At 43.0% G+C, this 23,287-nt stretch overlaps 1 protein-coding gene and 2 long non-coding RNA genes across 7 annotated transcripts in view; 1 reads left to right on the top strand and 2 right to left on the bottom strand.

The window, feature by feature from the left end:
- The window catches only part of HSD17B12 (hydroxysteroid 17-beta dehydrogenase 12), a 58,371-nt gene extending 49,371 nt beyond the window's left edge, over positions 1-9,000 (bottom strand). The window contains exon 1 of the mRNA XM_081002131.1: positions 8,667-9,000. Coding sequence (XP_080858257.1) covers positions 8,667-8,985 — 319 coding nt within the window. The 5' untranslated portion in view covers positions 8,986-9,000. The remainder of the gene's footprint in view (positions 1-8,666) is intronic.
- A 32-nt stretch (positions 9,001-9,032) lies between these two features.
- Positions 9,033-22,596, top strand: LOC308475399. 2 transcript variants are annotated; one of them, XR_013985143.1, is made up of 3 exons: positions 9,145-9,761; positions 22,081-22,146; positions 22,221-22,596. It is a non-coding gene; the product is annotated as an uncharacterized lncRNA (long non-coding RNA). The 2 variants fall into 2 exon arrangements; XR_013985142.1 differs by having other exon boundaries at positions 9,033-9,761; positions 22,081-22,596.
- LOC308475335 overlaps positions 16,871-23,287 on the bottom strand; it is a 106,994-nt gene continuing 100,577 nt past the window's right edge. For 2 of the 4 annotated variants that reach the window (XR_013985118.1, XR_013985119.1), the window contains 2 exons: positions 22,143-22,245; positions 16,871-17,092 (listed from right to left, as the gene is read on the bottom strand). This is a non-coding gene — a long non-coding RNA (uncharacterized lncRNA). Of the gene's footprint in view, positions 17,093-17,694; positions 18,872-22,142; positions 22,246-23,287 lie in introns of those variants that run through there. The other 2 variants (XR_013985117.1, XR_013985120.1) reach the window with 2 other exon arrangements.

A 23,287-nucleotide genomic window follows, 5' to 3' on the forward strand; every position in this document is an offset into this window, starting at 1 on the left:
GTTTTCCCAGTAGTGATGTATGGAAGTGAGAGCTGGACCATAAAGAAGGCTGATCGCTGAAGAATTGATGCTTTTGAATTATGGTGCTGGAGGAGACTCTTGAGAGTCCCATGGACTGCTAGAAGATCACACCTATCCATTCTTAAGGAAATCAGCCCTGAGTGCTCACTGGAAGGACAGATCATGAAGCTGAGGCTCCAATACTTTGGCCACCTCATGAGAAGAGAAGACTCCCTGGAAAAGACCCTGATGCTGGGAAAGATTGAGGGCACAAGGAGAAGGGGATGACAGAGGACAAGATGGTTGGACAGTGTTCTCGAAGCTACCAACATGAGTTTGACCAAACTGCAGGAGGCAGTGGAAGACAGGAGTGCCTGGCGTGCTCTGGTCCATGGGGTCATGAAGAGTCGGACACGACTAAACGACTAAACAACAACATACTCTCTCCTAGGGATATGGGTGTCGATGTGGATTAAACCACGGAGCCTAGGACTTGCCAAACAGAAGGTTGGTGGTTCGAATCCCTGTGACAGGGTGAGCTCCTGTTGCTCACCCTGCTCCTGCCAACCTAGCAGTTCAAAAGCATGTCAAAAGTGCAAGTAGATAAATAGGTACTTCCGGCGGGAAGGTAAACACCGTTTCCGTGTGCTGTTCTGGTTCGCCAGAAGTGGCTTAGTCATGCTGGCCACATGACCCAGAAGCTGTACACCGGCTCCCTCGGCCAATAAAGCAAGATGAGCACCGCAAACCCAGAGTCGGCCACGACTGGACCTAATGGTCAGGGGTCCCTTTACCTTTATACTTTCTCTCCCCATCCCACCCTTTTCCATACAAAACATACCCAGCTCCTTCTTCAACCTTTCCTCACAGGACTTCTTTCCCATGTTATAATCCTCACTGAAAGCATATTTTGCCTTGAAAGGGTATTTCCATATACAACCACCCATAAAAGCTTCAATCTATTCAGGCCATATTTCATATTCTGGCCCAGCAGCATTTGACAATTGCTATGGCGAGACTGGAACAACTGATGACTTATGCCAGTGGTTTTCAATCAGTGTGCCATGGCACCCTGGGGTGCCTTGAATGATGGTCAGGGGTACCACGGGCAACACTTACCTCTGTCCCTCTTTTCTTCCCTCCCTCCTCTGATGCTCTCTCTCATGTCTCTGCCTCCCAAAGGCTTGCACAGCTTATTATTACAGCCCTGGCTGTAAACTCTGCAGACTAAAAGGTGTCTCTGGGAACCACCTTTCTTTGGGGCGGGGAGTGGGGCAGCTCAGAGACCAGGGGCAGCAGCAGGACTCCCAAGGAGAGGGGAGAGAAGAGGCTGAGGGAACACTCCACAAGGGAGGGTGTTTGCAAAAAGGTGAGAGGAAGCCAACTCTGCAGGCAAGGGGTGACATAACTGGGTTCCTGAGCCCCACAGGGGTGCCACAGAAAGAGTGTACAGTAGATGGTTAAGGGAGTTGTGGATTGAAAAGGTTGGAGACCTCTGCCTTATGCTGTGGCATGAATATCTCCTAGAGGTGCACAATTTGTGTATTTTGTGCATGGGTGTAGACAAATTGGGGATTTTATTTATTATTACATTTATAGCCCACCTTTTATTCCCAAAGAGCTAACGAAGAGGAAACACTTCTTCCCCTCTCTATTTTATCCTCACAATAACGATGTGAGGTATGTTAGGCTGAGAGACAATGACTAGCCCAAAGTCTTACCCAGTAGGCTTCAAAGCTGAGTAGGGACCTGAATCCTGGCCTCCCAGGTCCTAGCTCAGCACTCTAACAACTTCTTCACAATGGCTTTGTGCTGTCCAGCACTCCTGACTGAGGAACAAGAGACAGCTGTGCAGAGGAAAACGAGATTGTTTATTCCAGGCTAGTAAGATTTTATCTGGATTAACATGTCCAGTTCCCGAATGTTAAAACTGAGAGGTACTTTTCTGGAAGACAGGTACAGGTACAAGTTTCCAAACTAGCTGTGTTTCAACACACAGTAAATTGGAACCACCTCAAAGCATGTATTAAAGGAGTGGAATTTTGGCTTACCTATATGGACTATATGGACAAACCACAATGTTATTGGAAACAAAGATGGTTTTATGTCTCTATCTTAAATAATGAGAGAGGTATGTGGATAGGATATCTCTGGCTGAAGTAATTCTTACAAGTTTTAATTTTAATATAGTTGCCTGATGTTTTTTGTTAATGTAAATGTAACCCCGAGGACCTTTAGTGGCCGATATGAGCAAGATCAAACCATAGTGCAAGCAGACATCCACCTGCACATCTGGGCTTTGTCTTCCTCTCCACGTCCCCATGTGCCCCTAAAATCTGTTCAGGAAGGGAAAATAGAAGACAGAAGATCTGCTGGGCAAACTGGTGGACATCACTGGATGTTACTTTTACATACAGCAGGCTAGTAGTAAGGAGGTAAAGAAACTAAAGGTTGTATTCAGCTATTTCTTATGCAGAGAAGACTCATAAAAATTCAAGTGACAAAAATAGGTTGATTAATTTCTCTGGGTTTACTCGGAGTAAACCTTATTTGAATACCACCCTTGGTTAACTTGGAAAAGTGCTCTGTTTTACTCGAGGTTGCTCTCAACTATAATCTCAAGTATGTGGCTACATGTGTAGAATGAGCAATTTGCCTAAGGCACGAAACATGTCACATTATTTGAGAAAGTGAGAAGCAGCTTGTGGACTGTCAACAGCATGAGCAAAGTCCAGAAATAATGTCTGTAGTGTATCTTTTAAGCGCATGGACAATATGCCCATGTTTCAGTACTCTCTGATAATCATTTACCTAGACGGGGGGTTCCCAAACTGTGGTCCACAGACCATCAGCTTTGTTTGTGTGGTCCACAGCATGCCTGTGAAGAACGCTTACAATTTGAATTCTACAGAATTCTGTGGAATTCAAATTGTACTACAATAAAATAGAGTGTAAGATATAAAAAGCCTTTTTAAAAAAAAAAATCTTAAGGCATATAGCACAGTGCATTACCACTGCTATAAAAGGAAAAAGGAAAAAGGAGCAAAGACGGCTCTGCCAATTCCCTAAGCATTTTTAAAGAGGGGGTGGGATTTGGGAACAACTGATCAAGATTATGCAGTTTTCACAAGATGTACCGTAATCTCCTAGGTAGAGCTACAGACAGGCACATCCACACATTATCTGATAGGGTGATGGAATTATCAGGTCAGTGATATCAGGATAAAGGTTGTTTTGGTGTGGCAGAAAAGAACTAATGGAAAAATATTATGTAATTTGATTGCAAAAGTTGGAAAGTCTTAGAAGCTGCCAAATGGGGAACTTCCGGGGTGGCGCCATCGGCAATGGCGGACTCCCTCTGAACTGGAGGGACCAGCTCCGCATGAAACGCGTCTTTTCCGCTACGGCGAAGCGGGGACCCTTTTGGAAATCACAGGCGGATGAAGCCTGTGACCGTGGGACTCGGCGGGCACCCTTAGCGCCCCCCCAACCCGCAAAGGAACCCACTAACGGGCTCCGAAGCGAAGAGGGGGAAGTGGCGCGGTGCTGTGAGTCAATTGCTTTTTCTGCGGAGCGAAGCCACATAGCCGTTGCCGGAGAGCGCTGCCTTTTTCCTGGGACAATTTGGCATCTAAAATAACCACCCATGAGTACTGGAACATTGAACATTTGGACTTTAAATAAGAACTGGCGAAATAGAAAGGAATTTGGACTTAAAAATTTGGTACTGAAACAGGAAGATCTAAACAGGAAGTCAGCCTTCCGTTTCCTTGTAGCCAGAATAAAGCAAAGACAACGTAAACTAGAGCTTTAAAAATCACTTTCAAAGGATTGGCTTTCATCATTTAAAATCGCTGAACCCCCCTTCGGCAGCAGGAGAAGAAGGGGGATCTTTTTTGGGCTGTTTAAACCTGCAGAAGTGAGTTTAAAGCAAAGTAATTTTCCACCGTCCTGATCCTGGAGCGGGGTGTCAGAATTGACGTTTGAAGCTCATTGACCAGAAACAAATGTCTTTGACAGATAGTTAAAAGAAGAGAAACATAGTGATTCCATTGTTTCCTTTCGCATTTTAAAAAGAACAAATATGGACAAAATACCTTAAAAAAGAAACTTTGTTGCTATTGTTTTTAAAAGAAAGAACAACCAGAAGATTTCCCCCTAGAGGGAGACTGTGAAATTGTAACTAATTCCTGGGAGCTTGCAGCTGCCACAGATTACAACCGTGGGAAAGGATTTGTGACCTTGCAGGACAATGTCTTCAGAAGCACTGTTGGGTGCTCTCTGCAAAATAAATGCCCTATTGGATCAGTTAAGCCAGAAGACGGATTTGATGACTAAAGCGGCCAGAACCTTTGAACAGGTAGTGGGAAATTATATGGAGCCCACCCAGGAGCTAAAACAGGAGTGTGCCATGACAGAACAGTTGAGAGAAGAGGATGCTGCTGAATCTTGGGCTCCAGAGACGGAGGGAGCTGCGGCCCAGCAGGAACATAAATTTTTGGATTTGATAAATGAACTTGGAAAAAACCAGACTTGGAAAGATAAAGTTTGGTTTGGAAATGGGGGGTTGGACAGACCCCCCTATACAGGGAGATTTGGACTTTTCGAGTCTGGCAATGGGCCGTCAGATGTTTGGAGCTGTGGGGGCTCTCAACATGTTTTTAAATACCACATGGAGTCTAGTCTGGACTATGGAAAAGGGGCTGATTTGTTGAAAAGGGTCAAAAACATTACCAAGCTGGAGTTCCCACGAATGAAAGGAAAATATGAAGAAGAGCTGCGGAAGGGACATGGAAGAGACTTGAGGGCTTCGGATATAAGATTACCAGGTTAATGTGCTAGATTAATAAGATAAAAAGGACTGACAAAACCCGGGACCAGGAGGAAGGGACGCTGGATGAAGATTGGATTGTTTATTTCTTTTTTTTTATCATTAGGATTGTTCTATAAAATTGATGAATGCTAGAAAAATGTTGAAATGAAATTACTTGGCTCTTGTAAAAATGTCTAAAGAATTTGGTAAGAATGTTATGGCTAGGAGAAGTTGGTAAAAATAAGATTTAAGTTTTAAACTTTAAGGTTTTCTATAAGATAAGATGAAAATAGATTAAGGTAATGTAATGACAGAATACTATGAATTATGGAAAGGATTTGCTGCGATTATTATTAATCAGGATACAAGAAAAGGGAGGAGGAGGTCAAAGAAAGAAGGTATTGAAAGTGGAGAATTTGAGAATGATGGTTTTATTTTTTATTTTTCTGTCTTGTTTTTCTTTTTGTGTAATTTTTTTTTAATTTTTTTTTCAATAAATATCATTTAAAAAAAAAAAAGGAAGCTGCCAAATGGAACTGATTATAAAATCAAATTAGTATGCCTATACTCAGCCATCAAGTTGTATGTTTTTTTCCTCAGAAACTTATATTTAAATTTTTAAGAATGGATTAAAAAGTGGTTCATCTGATTCCTACATTTGTATTAAGACAATTAACATGACACCGTTATATTGTGAACTGTTTAAAATTTTGCACTTTTGTACAAGTATCTAAGTGTCTTTTTAGCACACAACATGCTTGTGTTCCCAAAACGTTATTTAGGAAAAAAATGAGTATGTAAAACATATTTTTCTTTGGACCTTTTACTGTATGAAAACAAAAACATTACATTAGCACAAGCCTGTTCAAGGTAAGGCCCAAGCGCAGACCATTGTCCTCTTCCTAACTATGTGCAGCTTCAGCCATACATAGCCTTTTCCTATCTCTCTCTCTCTCTGCAAATCTGCAGGCCAAACAGGTTTCCCAGTATTACCATGAAGTTAGAAGGATCTGATGGAGTTAGAACTAGGTTTTTTCAGTCTGTTGGAACCTGACTAATCGGATTGAGACAGTGAGAATTACTGTATTGCAATAATGAAAACTGGTTGTGAAACTCCAGCTCCTGACTCAGAAGAAATAAAGATGGGGTGGAGATGAGAAAGAGACAAGAAAAAAGGGGAAAGATAGGGATGCAGAATATGTACTACTGCAGAAAGACAAGAATGAATATTATGGGATACAGAGAGGGGTAAAGAGTTGTGGAGAGTGGTGTGAGGTTAGGGTTCTTGTTCCTTTTGCATTTTACACATTGGCCGCATCAACCATTTTGGAATGAGTCTTTTGAAATATCAAACTTCTATATCTTCCACAAGTGATACTAGGCAAAGATACACTCTGGGACAAAACATGAATTTCAGTTAACATAAATGAGTATGGTCGTAATGCATGCATCACTGCATGAAGAGCATGGGGTTGCGTACTGAAATTCCCAGTGCCAGAAAAACTTCACCTCTTCTCTTACTGTTGCACACCACCCCAATCTCCACAGCAGTGCAAGATTTCAGGTGTCAGGCACTTACCCAGGGTTTGTGTTTCCTTTTGGAAATAAGGCACAGTAGAGACTGTGGTGTCTTTAAGATACATGGTTTATTTATACACACTGTATATACAACCTAAACCTATGATGTAGGGGCTTCCAGGATTACACTCCAAGAGAGTTTCATTTCTTCCATTTCTGCAGCCTTGGATTCACATTGTCTGCCCCCATTGTGCTCTCTCCCCACTTTCACCAGCCTGCTGCAACTTACAACTATTTCCCCTCCAGTTTACATCATTTCCCACTGCAATCCTGAAACTCCCTTCTAAAAACTCTGGTAATGTCTTCTGCTAACTACCCACAGCTCAGAGTGGAGCTCCACCCATTCTCTGTCCGGCACAGAGAGTCTCTGTTAATGGCTCATATTCCCTGCCTTTGTTTGCTTAACAAACCGGCCATTATCAGGCTGGCCTATATTTTTACACAGCTAAATGCAGCAAAGCATTGATTAAATTATAGCACTTAATTTATGGCACCCAAAACCCCATAAAATCACAATATAAACTGCCCCAGGCCACTACACAACAGTCAGTACTGCCATCAGGATTGCTGTGTCAGCACTACAGAATAACCTGCCCATAATACAAAAGTGTATCACAAGAGTACTATAGAAGAGCAATAAAGACAAGGCTAGCAACATCTTAAATGAAATCAGAGCAAAATATGCCAACAAAAGTGTGTATCAAGGGCACTTGGAGTTGTTACTAGAAGCAAATGTGGCAGAGTTAAACAAGTAATGCCTTTTTGCCTCACACAGGATGCTATTTTAGCTATTGCAGGAGATGAATCTGTGCATAGTTCAGAGAGTGGGACGGAGACGTAGGATTAATTAAATTTTTAAGGTACTATTGGTGAAGAATTCCAAATAAATCAAGAGCTACAAGCTGGCATATACTGACAAGCACAGAAGCTGGTTTAATAAAAGCAATTCTACATGGCTTTTTAATTTCTTAAGGGGGGAAAATCTACATTATTCATGACCCTAAGATGCATATATTATAATACACTGGCAGTTTAGTAAGGCCAAGAATTAAATCTATTGATTACATTAACATAAAAGAGAGCATGTTTCAAAAACTCATACAGGTCAGTTGCAGAGCAATCAAACAAAAGCATAACTCTGATTTTTTTTTTTACTTGGCTCCTAATGAGATCCTTTACATTATACAAAAGCTCTAAAAAAGTTCCTGCTTTATGTTCTTTTAATTCTGCTTTAAATTTCCATTTCTGAAGCTTTGGCTTTATTATTGCTTTTCCTTTTAAAAAAAATCTTGGAAGCTATGTCAAGTAACTCTCAACTGTAGAAAATTGGGGTATATATAAGATAACCTCAGTATACCATAGGCATCCGAACCCTTAAGGGATCCAAGCACAGGATAAAACTATTCTAGTAAGCTCCATTCTGCCAGTAAGATGTCTTACATAAATTTAATAATGACCCTAAATAAATATTTCTTGGGAGAAAGGGCCAAAAGGCGGATAGATACAAAGGATTATCCCCACTTTCCTTGGATCAAAAAAATCTATAATGACTACCAATTCCTGCTTCTGAACTCTAAATCTCTATGATGGAACGGAATCACAACACTTAACAAGATAATGTCTCCCCCCTCCAATGCATATGGCCAGAAAACCATCCACATCAATAACCAACATCACTAAAAACATTATCTCTAGAAGTATGCATCAGAAAAGAGGTTTTTTTAAAACCCTGACTACAAGTATAAAAGCAAGAACTAATCTTATGAATCTTACTGTGCAGCTGAAGCTTTCGCTGGGCAGAAAAATTTAAACAATTAAAGTACAGCCTTACTCTCCCCTCCCCAAATCTGCCACAGCGCCGATTACAGAAAAGCAGCATCAGCAGAATGTGAAGTGATCGGCTAATCCGTGGCGAGTGACCTTGAGTGTGTACCGCACTTTATTCCCGTCGACTGTCAGTTAAGGAGGAGTGGTGAGCCAGGAGGGCTCCTCTCAAAACAAGGAGAAACGCTCGAAAGTTATCACCCGCCAACATAAAAGGGGAAGACACAAACACACTTGCGCAGGAGGGAAAAGGCGTGCGCGAGTTTGACGAAGTGGGGAGAAGAAGCGAAGGCAGCCGAGAACTGCTGGGGCTGAACAGAGGCCTAGGAGGGGAAGGCACCGGCCAGACCTCGAGGGAGCAAGGGAGGGAAACGGGGGCTGGCTGCCGAGGCCTCCACTGGAGAATTCCGAGCCAAGGGGCACCGGCGCGGCCGAGGGCGGGTAGACTCACCTGCCCACGCACCCAGGTGCGGGCCCACCGCCGCCGGGTTGCCCAGCACCCACAGGCGGACGGCATAAACTACGCGCAGAAGCTGCAGCCACACGAAGTAGGCGACGCTCGACACCCCGACCCAGTAGAAGAGGCCGGCGTAGGAAGACAAGAAAGAATCTGAGGCCCCCATAGCGCCGCCGCAGCTCCTGCGACCACAGCGACGAGACGGCTGAGGCGAGAATGAGCCCGCCCGGCTTCCGCCGGGCCTGTCCCACGGAACAGCCCCGCCCCCGCGGCGTAGCCATTGGCTGGCCACTTCCCCCGCGCGCCCTCCCATTGGACGTTTTGCAGCTCGCGGGGAGTCCACGCTCGCGGAGGCCTACTCAAGTCATTATTTCTCCTCGAAACCGCCCTCCTCCACACAGAGGAGCCGGTCCCTTCGCGCGTGCGCAGCCAGGGGTGGGGTGGAGCCTATTCCTTTGCCTCTTATTGGCCGAGGCCTTCTTCATTCATGTGGTGGCCACGCGGTAAGCAGGTGGGCGGTTTTTTCCCCGGCGGGTAAATTGAAGGCGGGGAGCAATCGGGCGGCTCGCGCGTGGAGTCCAACGTCCACGCTCATGGCCCATGAGGCAAAGGTGAGGCGACTGCATCGGGAAGCAAGATCCACAGGGGCAGCAGCTCCCAATGTCTTTACGTGCTGGATGAAAAGAGGCTCGTGGGACCTTCATGCCTGAAGTCTTTCTACTGCTGAGATGTTGCCCCGCTGAGTTCTTCTTCCACTCTGCTTAGAGATATTTGTGTGTGGTTGTCCTCCACAGTGTTTTCCCCTCTTTGGGGCATAAGTCAGGAAATGAGACAGTAGCTCGTAATAAAACTAATTATCTCCCCACCCCCGTAGATGGTTGTGCAAGCAGGCTCTGTGCCCTAGTGGGGAAATCTATGCTTCCCAGGAGGAGGTATCTCTTCAGAAATGATATTATCAGCAAGCAACAAGTGCCTTGCAAGGCACACAGTATCTGTTTAAGATCTGTACGGGCATGTTCGCAACTTTTCACGTGCATTGGCAAATACTTTTGAATCACCCAAATTTCTTGCAGGTATGCAGCCAGCTATGTGACTTTTCCTGCATGGTGTATCTGCTATAGGTCCCAAGATATTTCACTTCATCTCTTTGTTCATGTGTCTATAAATCATTTGGCTGAAGGTTGCATTGGATCTTTTAGCTTTTTGCATATGGGGGGAAAGCCCCATTTTATAGCTTTGGGCACCAGGCAAAAGCCTTTCTCTATAACCAGGGCTTTGGCTGATTGACATTCTGTGGCCTTTAAAATGTGTTTGTGGAAAGAGGATTATTGGTTTTGGTTTTGTTTTATTAAGTATTTTGTGTTCTCGTTTTGGTTTTTTGTGTGTGTTGTGAACTGCCCTGTGATCTTCGGATATGATAGAGAAATCGGGAGCTTAGCTTCACTTTGAAGCTAACTTCTGTTACTTTTGCTGTTCCTTTTCCAGCAACACTTTTAATTGGATATATTTATCCCAGTTTGTATCTATAGTGGACTTCAAATTGCTTTTAAATACACTTTTATTGTTGGCGATTGACTACTTAGAGTAAGCATTTGATTGCAGATATTTTGTTTATAGGCACATTTGACTTGATTTCTTTATGGAAAACTTCTATACCCAGCTATCATCTTCTGATGTCCATCTCTTACAGCACCTTCATATTGTATTGGTGCACATTCAGTTTATCCAGTGTAAGAGATGGTGGGTAGGCTTTCACCATAAGAAAATGTACACAAGGAGGTTTGTGAGGTATCCTGCGACTCACGGAATAAACCTATAGGATTATAGAGGATTATCTCAACCATTACACACTATATGAAATTACAGAACTTGGTAATGCCCAGTTGTGTGGGAGTTAAGCTTTAGCAATGATTGAAAAAGCAGGATTATCTCAACATCATTTTCTGGAGTGTCAGTTGTAGCAATGAACACATTATGTGCCACCCCAGTCACTTGGAGAGACTATCTGGAAAAAATTAAGAGGCCTGGATCAGGCCAAAGGCCCATCTAAATCCAGCATCCTGTTCTCACAGTAGCCAACTGGATGGCAGTGGGAAGCCTGTAGCAGGACGTGAGCACCATCCCCACTTGCAGCCCTGGTATTGACACATACTGTATTGACTTCAGCAATGGAGGATATACTGTACCATCAAGTAAACAGCATTGATACCTTTATCATCTGTGAATTTATCTAATCTTTTAAAGTCTTCCAAGCTATTACTACTTCCTGTAGGAGCAGGAAATGCTCTGTACTTTCGTCTGTCCTGAATCTTCGAACTTTCAGCTTTATTGCATTGCCCCAGGTTCTAACATGGAGAGGGAGAGAAACTACTCTCTATCTACTCTCCACACCATGTATAATTTTATATATTTGTCATGTCTCATGTGCCTTTTCTCTGAAGTAAAATAAAAAATCTGAATGCTGTAACCTTTCCTCATAGGGAAGTCACTTTGTCCCCTTTGATCATTTTGGTTGCCCTTTTCCAGTTATACAATACAGTGGTACCTCAGGTTACAGACGCTTCATGTTACAGACGCTTCAGATTAGATTCCTCTAACCCAGAAATAGTACCTCAGGTTAAGAACTTTGCTTCAGGATGAGAACAGAAATTGCGTGGAGGTGGAGTGGCAGCAGCGGGAGGCTCCATTAGCTAAAGTGGTACCACTGTATCCATTTTGAAGTGGGGCAACCAGAACTTTACACAATATTCCAATCATGGTTAATCCATAGAGATTGGCAGTTTTATTTTCAATCCTTTTCCTAATGATCCCTTACATGAAATTTCTCTATCATAGCTGCCACATGCTGGGTCATCACCTTATTGAGCTATTAACCACAAACTCAAGGTTTCCTTCTTGGTCTGTCACCACCAGCTCAGACTCCATTAGCAATTGTTTTGCCCCAATGTGTATCACTTCATTTGTGACCGGTAGCTTTTGTGCAAATGAATGGATAGTTTTCTTCTTGCTGTCTTTCTGACAATTTTCTACTCTCTTTTAAGCTCTTATCTGCATTGTTCCATTTGTTAACTAGCAAGTAGGAATGTCAAAACTTTTTTAAAAATCATTTTAAATACTTTGCTCTCATTTCACTTAGTTTTATATCTCTCATAATTAATGCCAGCGTATGATAGTGGTGTTTGATACCTTGGTTGTTTTCATGTCTTAAAGTACCAGCTCCAGTTTGCTTTTTTATTGTCCTATTCAGAAGAATTAGGGAGCCTTGGTTTATAAACTGAAAATGGCTGTTACTTGTCTGAACAAAGATCTATTGCTTAAGTAAGAGCCTTTATCCACATGTTTTGGACAGGAGCCAGGACATAACCTATAGATGTGGCAACAACACAAAAGGTAAATTTGTGTAAGGCACCCTGTGGACTAAAATATTATTGACTACCCCAATTTCTGAGCAAGCTTCCAGGGATTCCAGGCACTCACTCAGGGTCCATGTTTCCTTTTGGAATTGAGGGATAGCAGAGACTGTGGTGTCTTTCTGATATATAGTTTATTTACAACCTGAGCCTACAGCATCAGCACCCTAAAAGGGTCTTGTTTCTCTAATAGCTGCAGCCATAGATTCAATCAGAAATCAAACATTGCTCTCTGATGCTCTGCTTGCTGCTTTTTTTCAGCTTCTAGCTCACATAACACAAAATCTGCTTTCAAACTCAGGCTTTTGTCCTTCTCTACCAGAGAGCTGGAAGAGGGCCCCCACCCATTTGACATCTGGCACAGAACCCCATTTCCTCTGTTCTCTTAATGACCCATTGCCTTTTGTTCTTCTTAATGGCCCACCATCCCAGGCGATGACCTCATGAGGAAGCTAGCTGCCTTATAGGATGGATAAGAAAAGATGGATTAGAAAACTGGCATCACAAACTCTCTCTGTGCAATACTAATGTGTGGGCAGCTTTCCCAGCCCCACCAGGTTAAGCCATATGCATCTAGTGTCCAAATTGCATAATAGAGTTGCTACAGGTGTTGTCAGTTTGTTCACATTCCCTTCCTTCCTTAGGCAAAAACTTTCTAAATGCCAAACTAGTAAAGCAGGATGAACTTAGGACTTATTGTGTTGAGTAGGCCATTTTGAAAGTCATTCTTTTAACCCAGAAGTGAGAAACTGCTGGCCTGAACTGGAACTGACCTGACAACCTTTGCTATTTGGCCTGTCAGCCTCTTGTGAACCACTCTGAATCATGTGGGATCAGTAGTCGCAGTAGTGCTAGTAGAATTGGTGGCACAGCTGCTGAAGAAGAAAAACCAAATCGAGCCACAAGAAGTCTGGAATCCACAGGCGCTCTCTGGGGTATTGAGGAATAGTGGTCATCTGCGTGATAGCACCCACACCCACACCCGAGTGCTGGGAGTGCAGGAGTGTGCAGAGATCACTAGAGAAGCATCTGAACAAATTGGCAGTGATGACTTTCCTACATTTCCCTTCCAGCTGCCCCATCTAAGAGATGCTCCTCCTATCCGAAGTCTTTCTTCCCAGCAGCTACATCCAGTACTCACGGTGAAATTGAAAAGTGCATCACTTGAAAAGTGCTGCCTTGAAACCAACTTTAAAAGAGCATTACTTTATTAGTTTTCAGCGAACAGCTTCATTTGCATTAATATAAGGGAGATGTCCCTATCTCGACTGCTGCTCTGAAACTAGACCCCTGCCTATGCATCTGCTTCTGACCGCTTTGACAGACAGCTTCCTCTAGTTCCCAGAACCCAACTATTTGGATACAGACTTTTGTCAACGCCTGATATTTATTTATTTGGTGCATTTATATATCACTTGGGATGTGGGTGGCGCTGTGGGTTAAACCACAGAGCCTAGGACTTGCCGATCAGAAGGTTGGCGGTTCGAATCCCCGCAACGGGGTGAGCTCCCGTTGCTCGGTCCCTGCTCCTGCCAATCTAGCAGTTCGAAAGCACGTCAGAGTGCAAGTAGATAAATAGTACCGCTCCTGCGGGAAGGTAAACGGTGTTTCCATGCGCTGCTCTGGTTCACCAGAAGCGGCTTAGTCATGCTGGCCACATGACCCGGAAGCTGTACTCCGGCTCCCTCGGCCAATAAAGCGAGATGAGCGCCGCAACCCCAGAGTCGGCCACGACTGGACCTAATGGTCAGGGGTCCCTTTACTTTACCTTTATATACCACTTAATCATTAGCAATTTGGTGTATATAAAAATAAACCATACAGTAAGAATTTGTCATTAAACCAAACAGAAACCCAGACACTACCATAAAATGGCTGCTGGAATAAGAAAATACTGGTCATGCACCTGAGGTTCAACAAGGATGGTGCCAGTGTCTCATCACAGCTGGGAGGATGTTCCACAGGCTGGGGAGCACAGCAACGAATGCATGGATTCTAGTAGTAATGAGCTGTGCAGCTGAGCCATGAAGGACCACCAACAAAGACTCCCCTAAGGATCTCGGTGATTGGGTAATGACAGAAGGGATCAAGCAGTCCTTAAAATATCCTGGATCCAAATGGTTACGGAGTTTGCAAATTAGCACAAGAACTTTGAATCTAGCCTGGTAACCAATGGGCAGCCAGTGTAAGTTTTTAAAATCCACCCACACAAGGCACTTCAGTATGTCCACAGCTGGGTAGCATGCAATTTTATGTTGGATTTCCCCATCCCCCCTTACCTCATTAGCTGTTTCTCTCTATTAAATATGTGGTTTACTGATAAAGTGTGGGCTGCTGGACTACCATCTCACTTGGACGAGGACAACATTCTGTGGACAACACGAAAACACACCCACGAGCGATGCATGAAATCCACTTAAAACTGGCATGTGTACAAAGCCTTGGTTGCCACAACTATTGTAGGGATTATTCAACTGCAAATCTTTATGTGAGAAGCTGTTCTTGTGAGTGCCTATTTGGCAAGATGAAATCAGTTTAGAAATAGTGCATCAATTCCCAGGCTTGCTGTTAATTACTTACTACATGAAGTGGCTCCTGCTTGTCAGCAGGAAGGTACAATATGCATGTGTGGATTTAAATTGCCCAGAATTTGTTAATTAGAAGTGCACCAACATACCGCTATTACTTACCCTTGTCATTTGTGCCAAGTAATTTTGTTAGTTCCCATTTTTTAATTATAACTTTATGCCCAGATATAGTGTCCTGATCAAGGGAGGTAATAGTAGACCACAGCTGAGTACTGTGTCCAGCTCTGGGCACTACAATTTAAGAAGGATATTGACAAGCTGGAATGTGTGCAGAGGAGGGTGACCAAGATGATCAAGGGTCTGGAAACCAACCTATGAGGAATAGTTGAGGGAGTTGGGTGTAGAGCAAGCTTGTTTTCTCCTGCTCTAGAGAGTAGGACCCAAACCAATGGCTTCAAGTTACAAGAAATGAGATTCTGACTAAATATCAGGAAGAACTTTCTGAAAGTAAGAGCTGTTTGACAGTGGAACAGACTTCCTTGGAAGGTGGCGGACTCTCCTTTTTTGGAGGTTTTCAAGCAGAGGTTGGATGGCCATCTGTCATGGATGCTTTAGTTGAGATACCTGCATTGCAGGGGGTTGGACTAGTTCTGTGATTCTATGTCAAAGTTTATTTAAACTCAGGGAAGCACCTCTTCCAAATGATTTGCAGTCTAGCAGCACATTACTAACCGTGTTTACTCAGATGTAAGTCCAAATGAGTTTAAGGGTGTTCGCTCCCAGGTAAATGGCAGTGGAATGAGAGAAAATCAAGCTGCTCCAAGCACATTTGTATATGTTTGTATCTTAGACTGGAAAGCGTAGGAGAAACATGGAATAGAGCAGAATGTGAACGGCATGCCCACTTGTAGGGATTTACTAGGATATCCCCATCAATTTTTACATAGGATTTGCTACAATTAATGTAAGTTGTGCTGCACTTTTAAGGAGATTCCAAACTGCTAGACTGCCAAAACCAGATGGTGGCTTGCTGAATTCATGAGCACCTGAGTAGTTCTGCCTTCCCCTCTGGCAACATCCCTGCCTGTACATGACTTATGTAACCCATTCTCAGAACAATAATTAATGAGGCAGGCTCACCCTGACTTCAGGAATAGTATAAATGGTCTACTTATTACCAGCTTAGAAATGCTACTCTCATAAATCAAAATCAGGTGACTACAGAACTGCAGTACAGCAGACTACATATAAGAGCAGAAAAAGAACACTTCCCTCCCTGACACCTCCAAACAAAGCCTGGTCAGAGGGCTTAGGGACTGCAGAATGAATAAGGATGCTCATTTGAAAGCATCACATAGCACAGTAACGAGGGGGAGTTGTTCCCAGTCACAACTGGATTGCAACAAAATAGTCAGGTGGAACCAAACGCCCAAATATGGCTGGTGGGCTACAGCTTTTGACAAGAGTCTGTCCTTTTATTCTGGGACTACAATTGGATACAGAAAAGGAGAGGCAGAGAAGGAAGACCTCTAGGCTACCAAACCAGAAGTAACAATCAAAGAATTGTTGTAGAATATAATTGCATATACTGTAGTGCTGTTTCAGGCCAGAAAATAAATCAACAAAAAACAAATACCAGGAAACTGATATATTGGATGAAATAAAGCTGGAGGTAGACAGAATGTGGGTTGTTGTTTTTTTTAATGTGAATTTGAATGTGTGAGGAGCCATGATTAAGAGTGAGACTGTAAGACCTGCCTGGCCAGTCTTGTGGGAGTTTGACAAAAATACACATTCAAGCAAAATGACTGCCAAACTTTATTGAAGATACAGTGTGTGGTAACAAGGCAATGCAAAATTATGTACATTTTCACATCGTAAAATGACCCTGTGCACCCACATCCAGTGCTATTTCTGTTTATGCCTGACAGTTGGGCTGAATCTTTCTTTTAGAATTCAGACCATAGCAAACCACCCCAAAAGGTGTGTTGCTATCTTTTCTCTTGCAACTTGAGATTCTACATATGTAAGTTCAGTAATTTAACTGAGTTATGTGGGCCTTCTAGATGAACATGCACAGAAAAATAACAAAAGGAACATAAGCAGCCCAGTTTGAAAGTTCTAGTGCAAACCAGGCGTCTCTTTCTGTTCATTGCTACCAGTAAGTAGCATGCCACTATCTAATCTTGGCTAGTCTTTGCTGGCTTGCATACCCCTTAACTGTCCCAATTAAATCAGGACATCCTGTTTTTTTTTGGGGGGGGGCGGCATGTTCTCATGTGGGTCACATGATTCACACAACAACGTGGATCCAGAAGACAGGCATCCCGGTTTTCCGCTGCAACATAGAGGGTATGGGCTTGGCATTTTTGAGACAAAATAATGTGCTACTCCACAAGCACAGGGAAACAGGGTACTCAGAAAACAGAAGCTACTTACACTTAGTTTCTTCAGGTCCACAGTCCTTGATTAGAAATGATATCTGTTTAAAAGAAGAGACCAGCAGTGTTAAACATTTGGATCAAAGAAAGCTAGGCTGGGGTGGGGACATGCTAACACACACAAAAAGACTTTTAAATCTACCATTTATTAATTTGGATAGACTGGGAAGAGGTACTGGGAGGCAGGTAATCTAAAATAAGAGTTCAAGAGGATTAAGTAAATGTAGGTAATGTATAAACAAAGAAACAGTATCCTAAAGGAAGTGTAGGGAAAGGAAAAGAGCCGAGAAAAGAATTGAGGAACGTGGATAGCCCTGCTTTTTGCTGGAGTCCCATTTATGTACACAATTTGTACATAGGAATGTGGGTGGCACTGTGGTCTAAACCACTGAGCCTCTTGGGCTTGCCGACTGGACGGTTGGCAGTTCGAATCCGTGCAACAGGGTGAGCTCCCATTGCTTGGTCCCAGCTTTCTACCAACCTAGCAGTTCAAAAGCACACTAGTGTAAGTAGATAAATAGGTACCGCTGCGGTGAAAAGGTAAACGGCGTTTCCGTGCGCTCCAGCTTCCACAGGCGGTTTAGTCATGCTGGCCACATGACCTGGAAAGCTGACCTGAAAAGCTGACCTGAGGGCCGTCCCCTATAGTCGCTTTTGACTGGACTTAACTGACCAGGGGTCATTTACCTTTACCTTTTCCTTGTACACAAATTGTGCAAACACTGGTCTGAATGCATTATGGTTGAGAGTGGGGCTGGACGTCATGCAAAACCTGAGCAGTTGCACTATGCTAAGGCTCCTGTAACTCATATGCCACTGTATAGGTTTACTGCTTGATGGAAGACAAATGTCCCATATGCCTGATTTCTATCTGCTGCTGTGGCTGAGTGGGTAAGAAACTGCTCTGTGGGCTGAAATATCCTCAGATTTATTTACAAACCATTCTCAACTTACACAGGGGTTACGTTCTGGGGATAGTGCGTAAAGCCAAAATAGCATATCGTCAAAACACAGTGGGTAGGTGGGATTGCCAAAGTCTTTCCCCCCAGACAATCGCCCCCTTTCTAACTTGTTTTGCCAACCATGTAAAGCTGAATGCACTAAAGTTAAATGTGCATAAGCTGCAAGTTACCTGTATTTTTAAAGTAAAAAAAAAATGGCACAAGGCCCTTACATCCCTAACCATCATGGCCCCCTGGTGCTGGCTAGAGGCTAACAGAAGTAAGCAGATTCTTTTTTTTTTTTTTTTGTATGTGTTATTACCTCAAAAAGCCCTTAAGATTTTGTCTGAATGCAGAAAGTAGCATTTCTGAATTTTTCAAATAATTTCTCTATATATTTAACAATTGTTAGTATTTTCATAAAATAATGAATTTATACAATATTCAGTGTGTCTTGATGTACTTCACATTTTAATTCCATTCCAATATAATACAGAAGGTATCCAATTATTTATCTGTGTGGATTTTCCACTGTCCCAGTCTTTAAAAGTGGCTAATCTTTGTTGAGACCAAACTTTGAAGCCACATATCCATAAAAGGAAAGCTTGATTTCTTCCAGTGCTTTGCAACCAACAGCTGAGCCATCATAAGCAGATTATTTAGCAAACACTGATGTTCAGATGGTGTTTTTGTTTTACATCGTTCTCATATTTAGTCCATTATCCAGTCACTTCCAGCTATAGCTTATTGGGGAAGGAAGAGCGAGCCTTTGAAAGCAGCTTGTGTTGGCAGAATACTTTTCACAGAGTTCTTCAGCACAGGTGCTTGTTTGGTCGTAGAGCAGTATGATGAACCTCCCAACAGGATTCATAGCATATTCTGTAATGTAACATGATGGTAAACAGACAAATTTTAGCAGTACATCAGTAAGCTCCAGCAGAGCATTCCATGTGGATGAGGCTGTTGTTTTTCTAAGTCCAGGAAATGATTCTTCATGTCTGAACATATCATTGAGATTCTCATCTCATTTTTGGCAGCCAACACATTTACAAAAAGAGCTCTACATCTCTTTTTCATTAAGGTGAACTTGATTCCTTTCTTTGACCCCTTAGCTGTTGAGGTACCAAATAACATTAGTTAGTTAGTTTTAGTTAGTTAGTTAGTTAGTTAGTTAGTTAGTTAGTTAGTTAGTTATGATGTGCACTGTCATCAATTTAGTTTGGTTCTTTCTATCAGCTGTTATTTTATGAACACATTTAAATGGCATTGGCCAATTTTCTCCAATTTTTAAATGTGTCTCATCTGCAGAAGGGTTTGCAATTTCCTTTCTATGGAGGATGAACAAATTCACTCTCTTCTAATGCTTTCCAAGTTCTTTGGCAACTTGCAAATGCTATGTTGATAATCTAGCCTTATGTTTCAGATAAAGTGGGATCCAGCATGCATAATTATATGGTCAAATGCAAAAACAAAAAATGGTATATGTATGAGATAGTTCCATTAACGCATCCAGATACACAAGGAAACATTCTCACAGAAAGCGCATGTGCCAAGCACAGTATTTTTGCCATCACAATTGCCCAGTATTGAAACCAATGGCTACTATGTCTTCGGTCTTCAAAACATGCTTGAAACCTCAAAGTAGCTAATTTCCTGTTTCTTAAAGTTACCATAGGCAGGGTGCAACAGCATGTATAAAATTGCCACTGGGATTTAGGGTGGTCTTCTTATGCATGCTACATGGGTTGTTTGGGATAATAAGCTTGCATTTCCTACCGTTACTATTCCTTGTACCAAGGCTTGGGTCCAACCACCTTCCCAACCATGATCACAAACTCATCTTCATACTTCCTAGGCAACGTCCATCTGATCTAAGCTGGTGTTTGTCTCAACTTCAGATATACAGCAATACTTTTCAATGTATTCATTGTGTATCAGATCATTGCTACTGTGTGGGCCTTATGATGAAACTATTGAAGAACGGCAGAACACTTGGGACTCTCTATCACGTGAAATTTCAAGAATGTGTCTTGTACTTGCCACTCCTCCCCCATTTTTTGTCCAAATTCGTCCTGTTCATAGATGTTACACATTAAGGGGACAAAGATAAGTCTTTGACATTAGAGGCAACCTGTCTAGGAGGCCTTTCTTACAGGGTTGTGCATGCAACATCAGTCCGATTGGAACAGACATCTCCCAAGCAGCATGTGTATCCATGTGTTTGTGACTGCTGCACCTGTTCATTCGTTTGGTTGTTGATGCCGGGGCCTCCTAAAGCCACGTTAGCTAGAACAAGCTAACCATCCACATCACAAATGCAGGTTACAACAGAGCCTCTTTGGAAATGGACCCACGACTTCACAGTCCCATTAGAATACCCTTAACAACAAACCCATACCTGTAACTGAACAGTGTTTCTGCCTCTGAACATGATAGAAATGAAACTGGATGGACCAACCTGAATAAACAAAACAATTCGGAGGTAGCACACAGCCAGAGTTACATGGTAGAGAAATCCAGGCAGGGAGTAAGCATGAAGAGTCCTTGAATAAAGGCAGGATAAACAAATCATGCCTTCCTAACTTGCTTTGATCTGCTCCCTTGTGGCTGTGGGAAAGAATGTCAGAAGTGCAACAAGGCTAACCTTCCATGCACTGCTCTGTGCTCTAATGAGAAAGCTCTAACAACAATCTTACTCAGAAGTGATGTTCATTAAATCAAAAACTATCCACTTTTTAACAGCCCATGGCCCAATTTCTGCTTGATTTCTAAGCAATTTTGTATGTGGCTAACATGTTGTTTAGTTGTGTCCGACTCTTCATGACCCCATGGACCAGAGCACGCCAGGCACTCCTGTCTTCCACTGCCTCCCACACTTTGGTCAAACTCATGCTGATAGCTTCGAGAACACCGTCCAACCATCTCGTCCTCTGTCGTCCCCTTCTCCTTGTGCCCTCAATCTTTCCCAACATCAGGGTCTTTTCCAGGGAGTCTTCTCTTCTCATGAGGTGGCCAAAGTATTGGAGCCTCAGCTTCAGAACCTGTCCTTCCAGTGAACACTCAGGGCTGATTTCCTTAAGAATGGATAGGTTTGATCTTCTTGCAGTCCATGGGACTCTCAAGAGTCTCCTCCAGCACCATAATTCAAAAGCATCAATTCTTCGGCGATCAGCCTTCTTTATGGTCCAGCTCTCACTTCCATACATCACTACTGGGAAAACCATAGCTTTAACTATATGGACCTTTGTTGGTGAGGTGATGTCTCTGCTTTTTAAGATGCTGTCTAGGTTTGTCATTGCTTTTCTCCCAAGAAGCAGGTGTCTTTTAATTTCGTGACTGCTGTCACCATCTGCAGTGATCATGGAGCCCAAGAAAGTAAAATCTCTCACTGCCTCCATTTCTTCCCCTTCTATTTGCCAGGAGGTGATGAAGTTGTTCCTTTTTATTCTAGTTGAATTTGCTTATGTGATGCATTTTAAGATCAAGGTATAAAAGAAAGAGCATCCATATAATGTAACCTGATGGTAGGCCTAAAACTGGGCAGATTTCACATCTGGTCAGCTGCAATTTTAATAGTGATTGATTTCTATTGGGCAGCATTTCCCAATCCTGAAAGCCCTTTGATAGCTGAAGCCACTTCCAAGCGAGGAGGAATAAAGCTCCAGTAAATAACATTATCACTAGAACCTAAATTTGTTAGCAGCATAACTTTGATTCAACAAGGACTTGATCATGTATTCTGCATCGCACAGGATGTGCATGATGAATAACCGATTTTACTTTATCACTTTACATATTCTAGGAGAAAATAACTCTTAACTATGGGTGGTCACATACAAAAATCTGATGAAGCACAGAAGCATTTAAGAATCCCTGCCTGTTGCTTGTGCTCACAATCCAGTGTCTGAACCCACACTTCCTGGATTTCATAGCCACATTTTTGTCTATTTGAAACACGAAACCAGTACCCACCTATTGAATCACAATCTCTGATTTTGCAAGCAACAGTGACTTGTCTCTCCCCTGAAGTATCCTCAAAGTTGTTTTTTTTTTGTTTTGTTTTTTTAAGGCTTTCTGCCAGTGGTGAGATAGGCAGAGACAAGCCCACATCACCATGGATCCCAATTTTCCCTAAAGAGAAGGAACTTACCATGGTAAGTAGCAACATTCACTCCTCCAATCTGTTAAGGTCATTTTGAATTCTGAGTCTGTCTTCTGCGGCCACCAGGAAAAGGACCTTCCAGCTCAAAAACCTTAGGGGGACAGAGTGCAGCTGCATGAAGAGATGCCCTGTGAGTGCCTTCAGTACCCTGTGGAGGTTCCAAGAGGGGAACCTGTGTACCGTGGGTGGTTTTAGCTGCGCTGCTCCCTTCAGAAAGCGTCTTACCGATTAAATTAAATTTAATCATTACAGACAACCAGTGATATGAGGAATAAAGATCCACATGGAGTTAGTTGGAAGTCACTTTTTTCTTTTTTCGATTGTAGTTTATGTTATTATGTTTATATCCTTGTAATTTTGTTTTTGAATTTTCTTGTGTTTTTGTATTACAGCATTTGTTCATTTTATTCAATGTTTGTATGATGTACAAGTATAAATATTTTTTAAAAAACAACAACAACAGTCTTACCAGGGAGAGGGACCCCAGAGGAGTTCCTGCTGATCTGAGAACTGATCCCAAGGCTGCCACCTGCCTGCGGAGGGTGTTTGGCCATAGCCCGTTCCAAGCCCTCCTGTAGGAAAGCTAGAATGTCTGGTACCTGTCCTTCTAGGGGATCCACCTTATTTCTACGTGCCCATCTGACAAAGGCCCGCCAGGTGAATTTGTAGATGCGCTGAGTGGACTCTGCCGGAAGCTAGGATGGTGGAGGTTACCTAGTCAGTCAATCCCAACTTCCTTAGGCATTACCTCTCAACAGCTAAGTGTGGAGTTGTAGCCAATCTGAGTCTGGGTGGTGGACCTCTCCCGACAACAGAGGTAGGGGCCAAGGGTCTGCTACTGATGAGGCCCTCAGATCTGCAAATCAAGGCCTCCTTGGCTAAAAGGGAGCCGCAACAATGATCTCTCCAGGCTGGACCTGACCCACCTGAGCAGTCTCTGGATCAGGGCCATGGGAGGGAAGGCATAGAGAAGTCCCCCTGGCCGCTGGTCAAGGCATCCATGCCCATCGCTCCCCTCATCAAGAACTGGGAGAAGAGCCCCACCTTTCAGTTCTCTGAACTTGCAAACTGTTCCACCCTGGGGAAGCCAAAGCGGTCCACTATTTGTTGGAACACCTGTGGATGAAGGCTCC

Source organism: Podarcis pityusensis, assembly GCF_964106645.2.
Source record: "Podarcis pityusensis genome assembly, chromosome: 1".
Lineage (NCBI taxonomy): Eukaryota > Metazoa > Chordata > Lepidosauria > Squamata > Lacertidae > Podarcis > Podarcis pityusensis.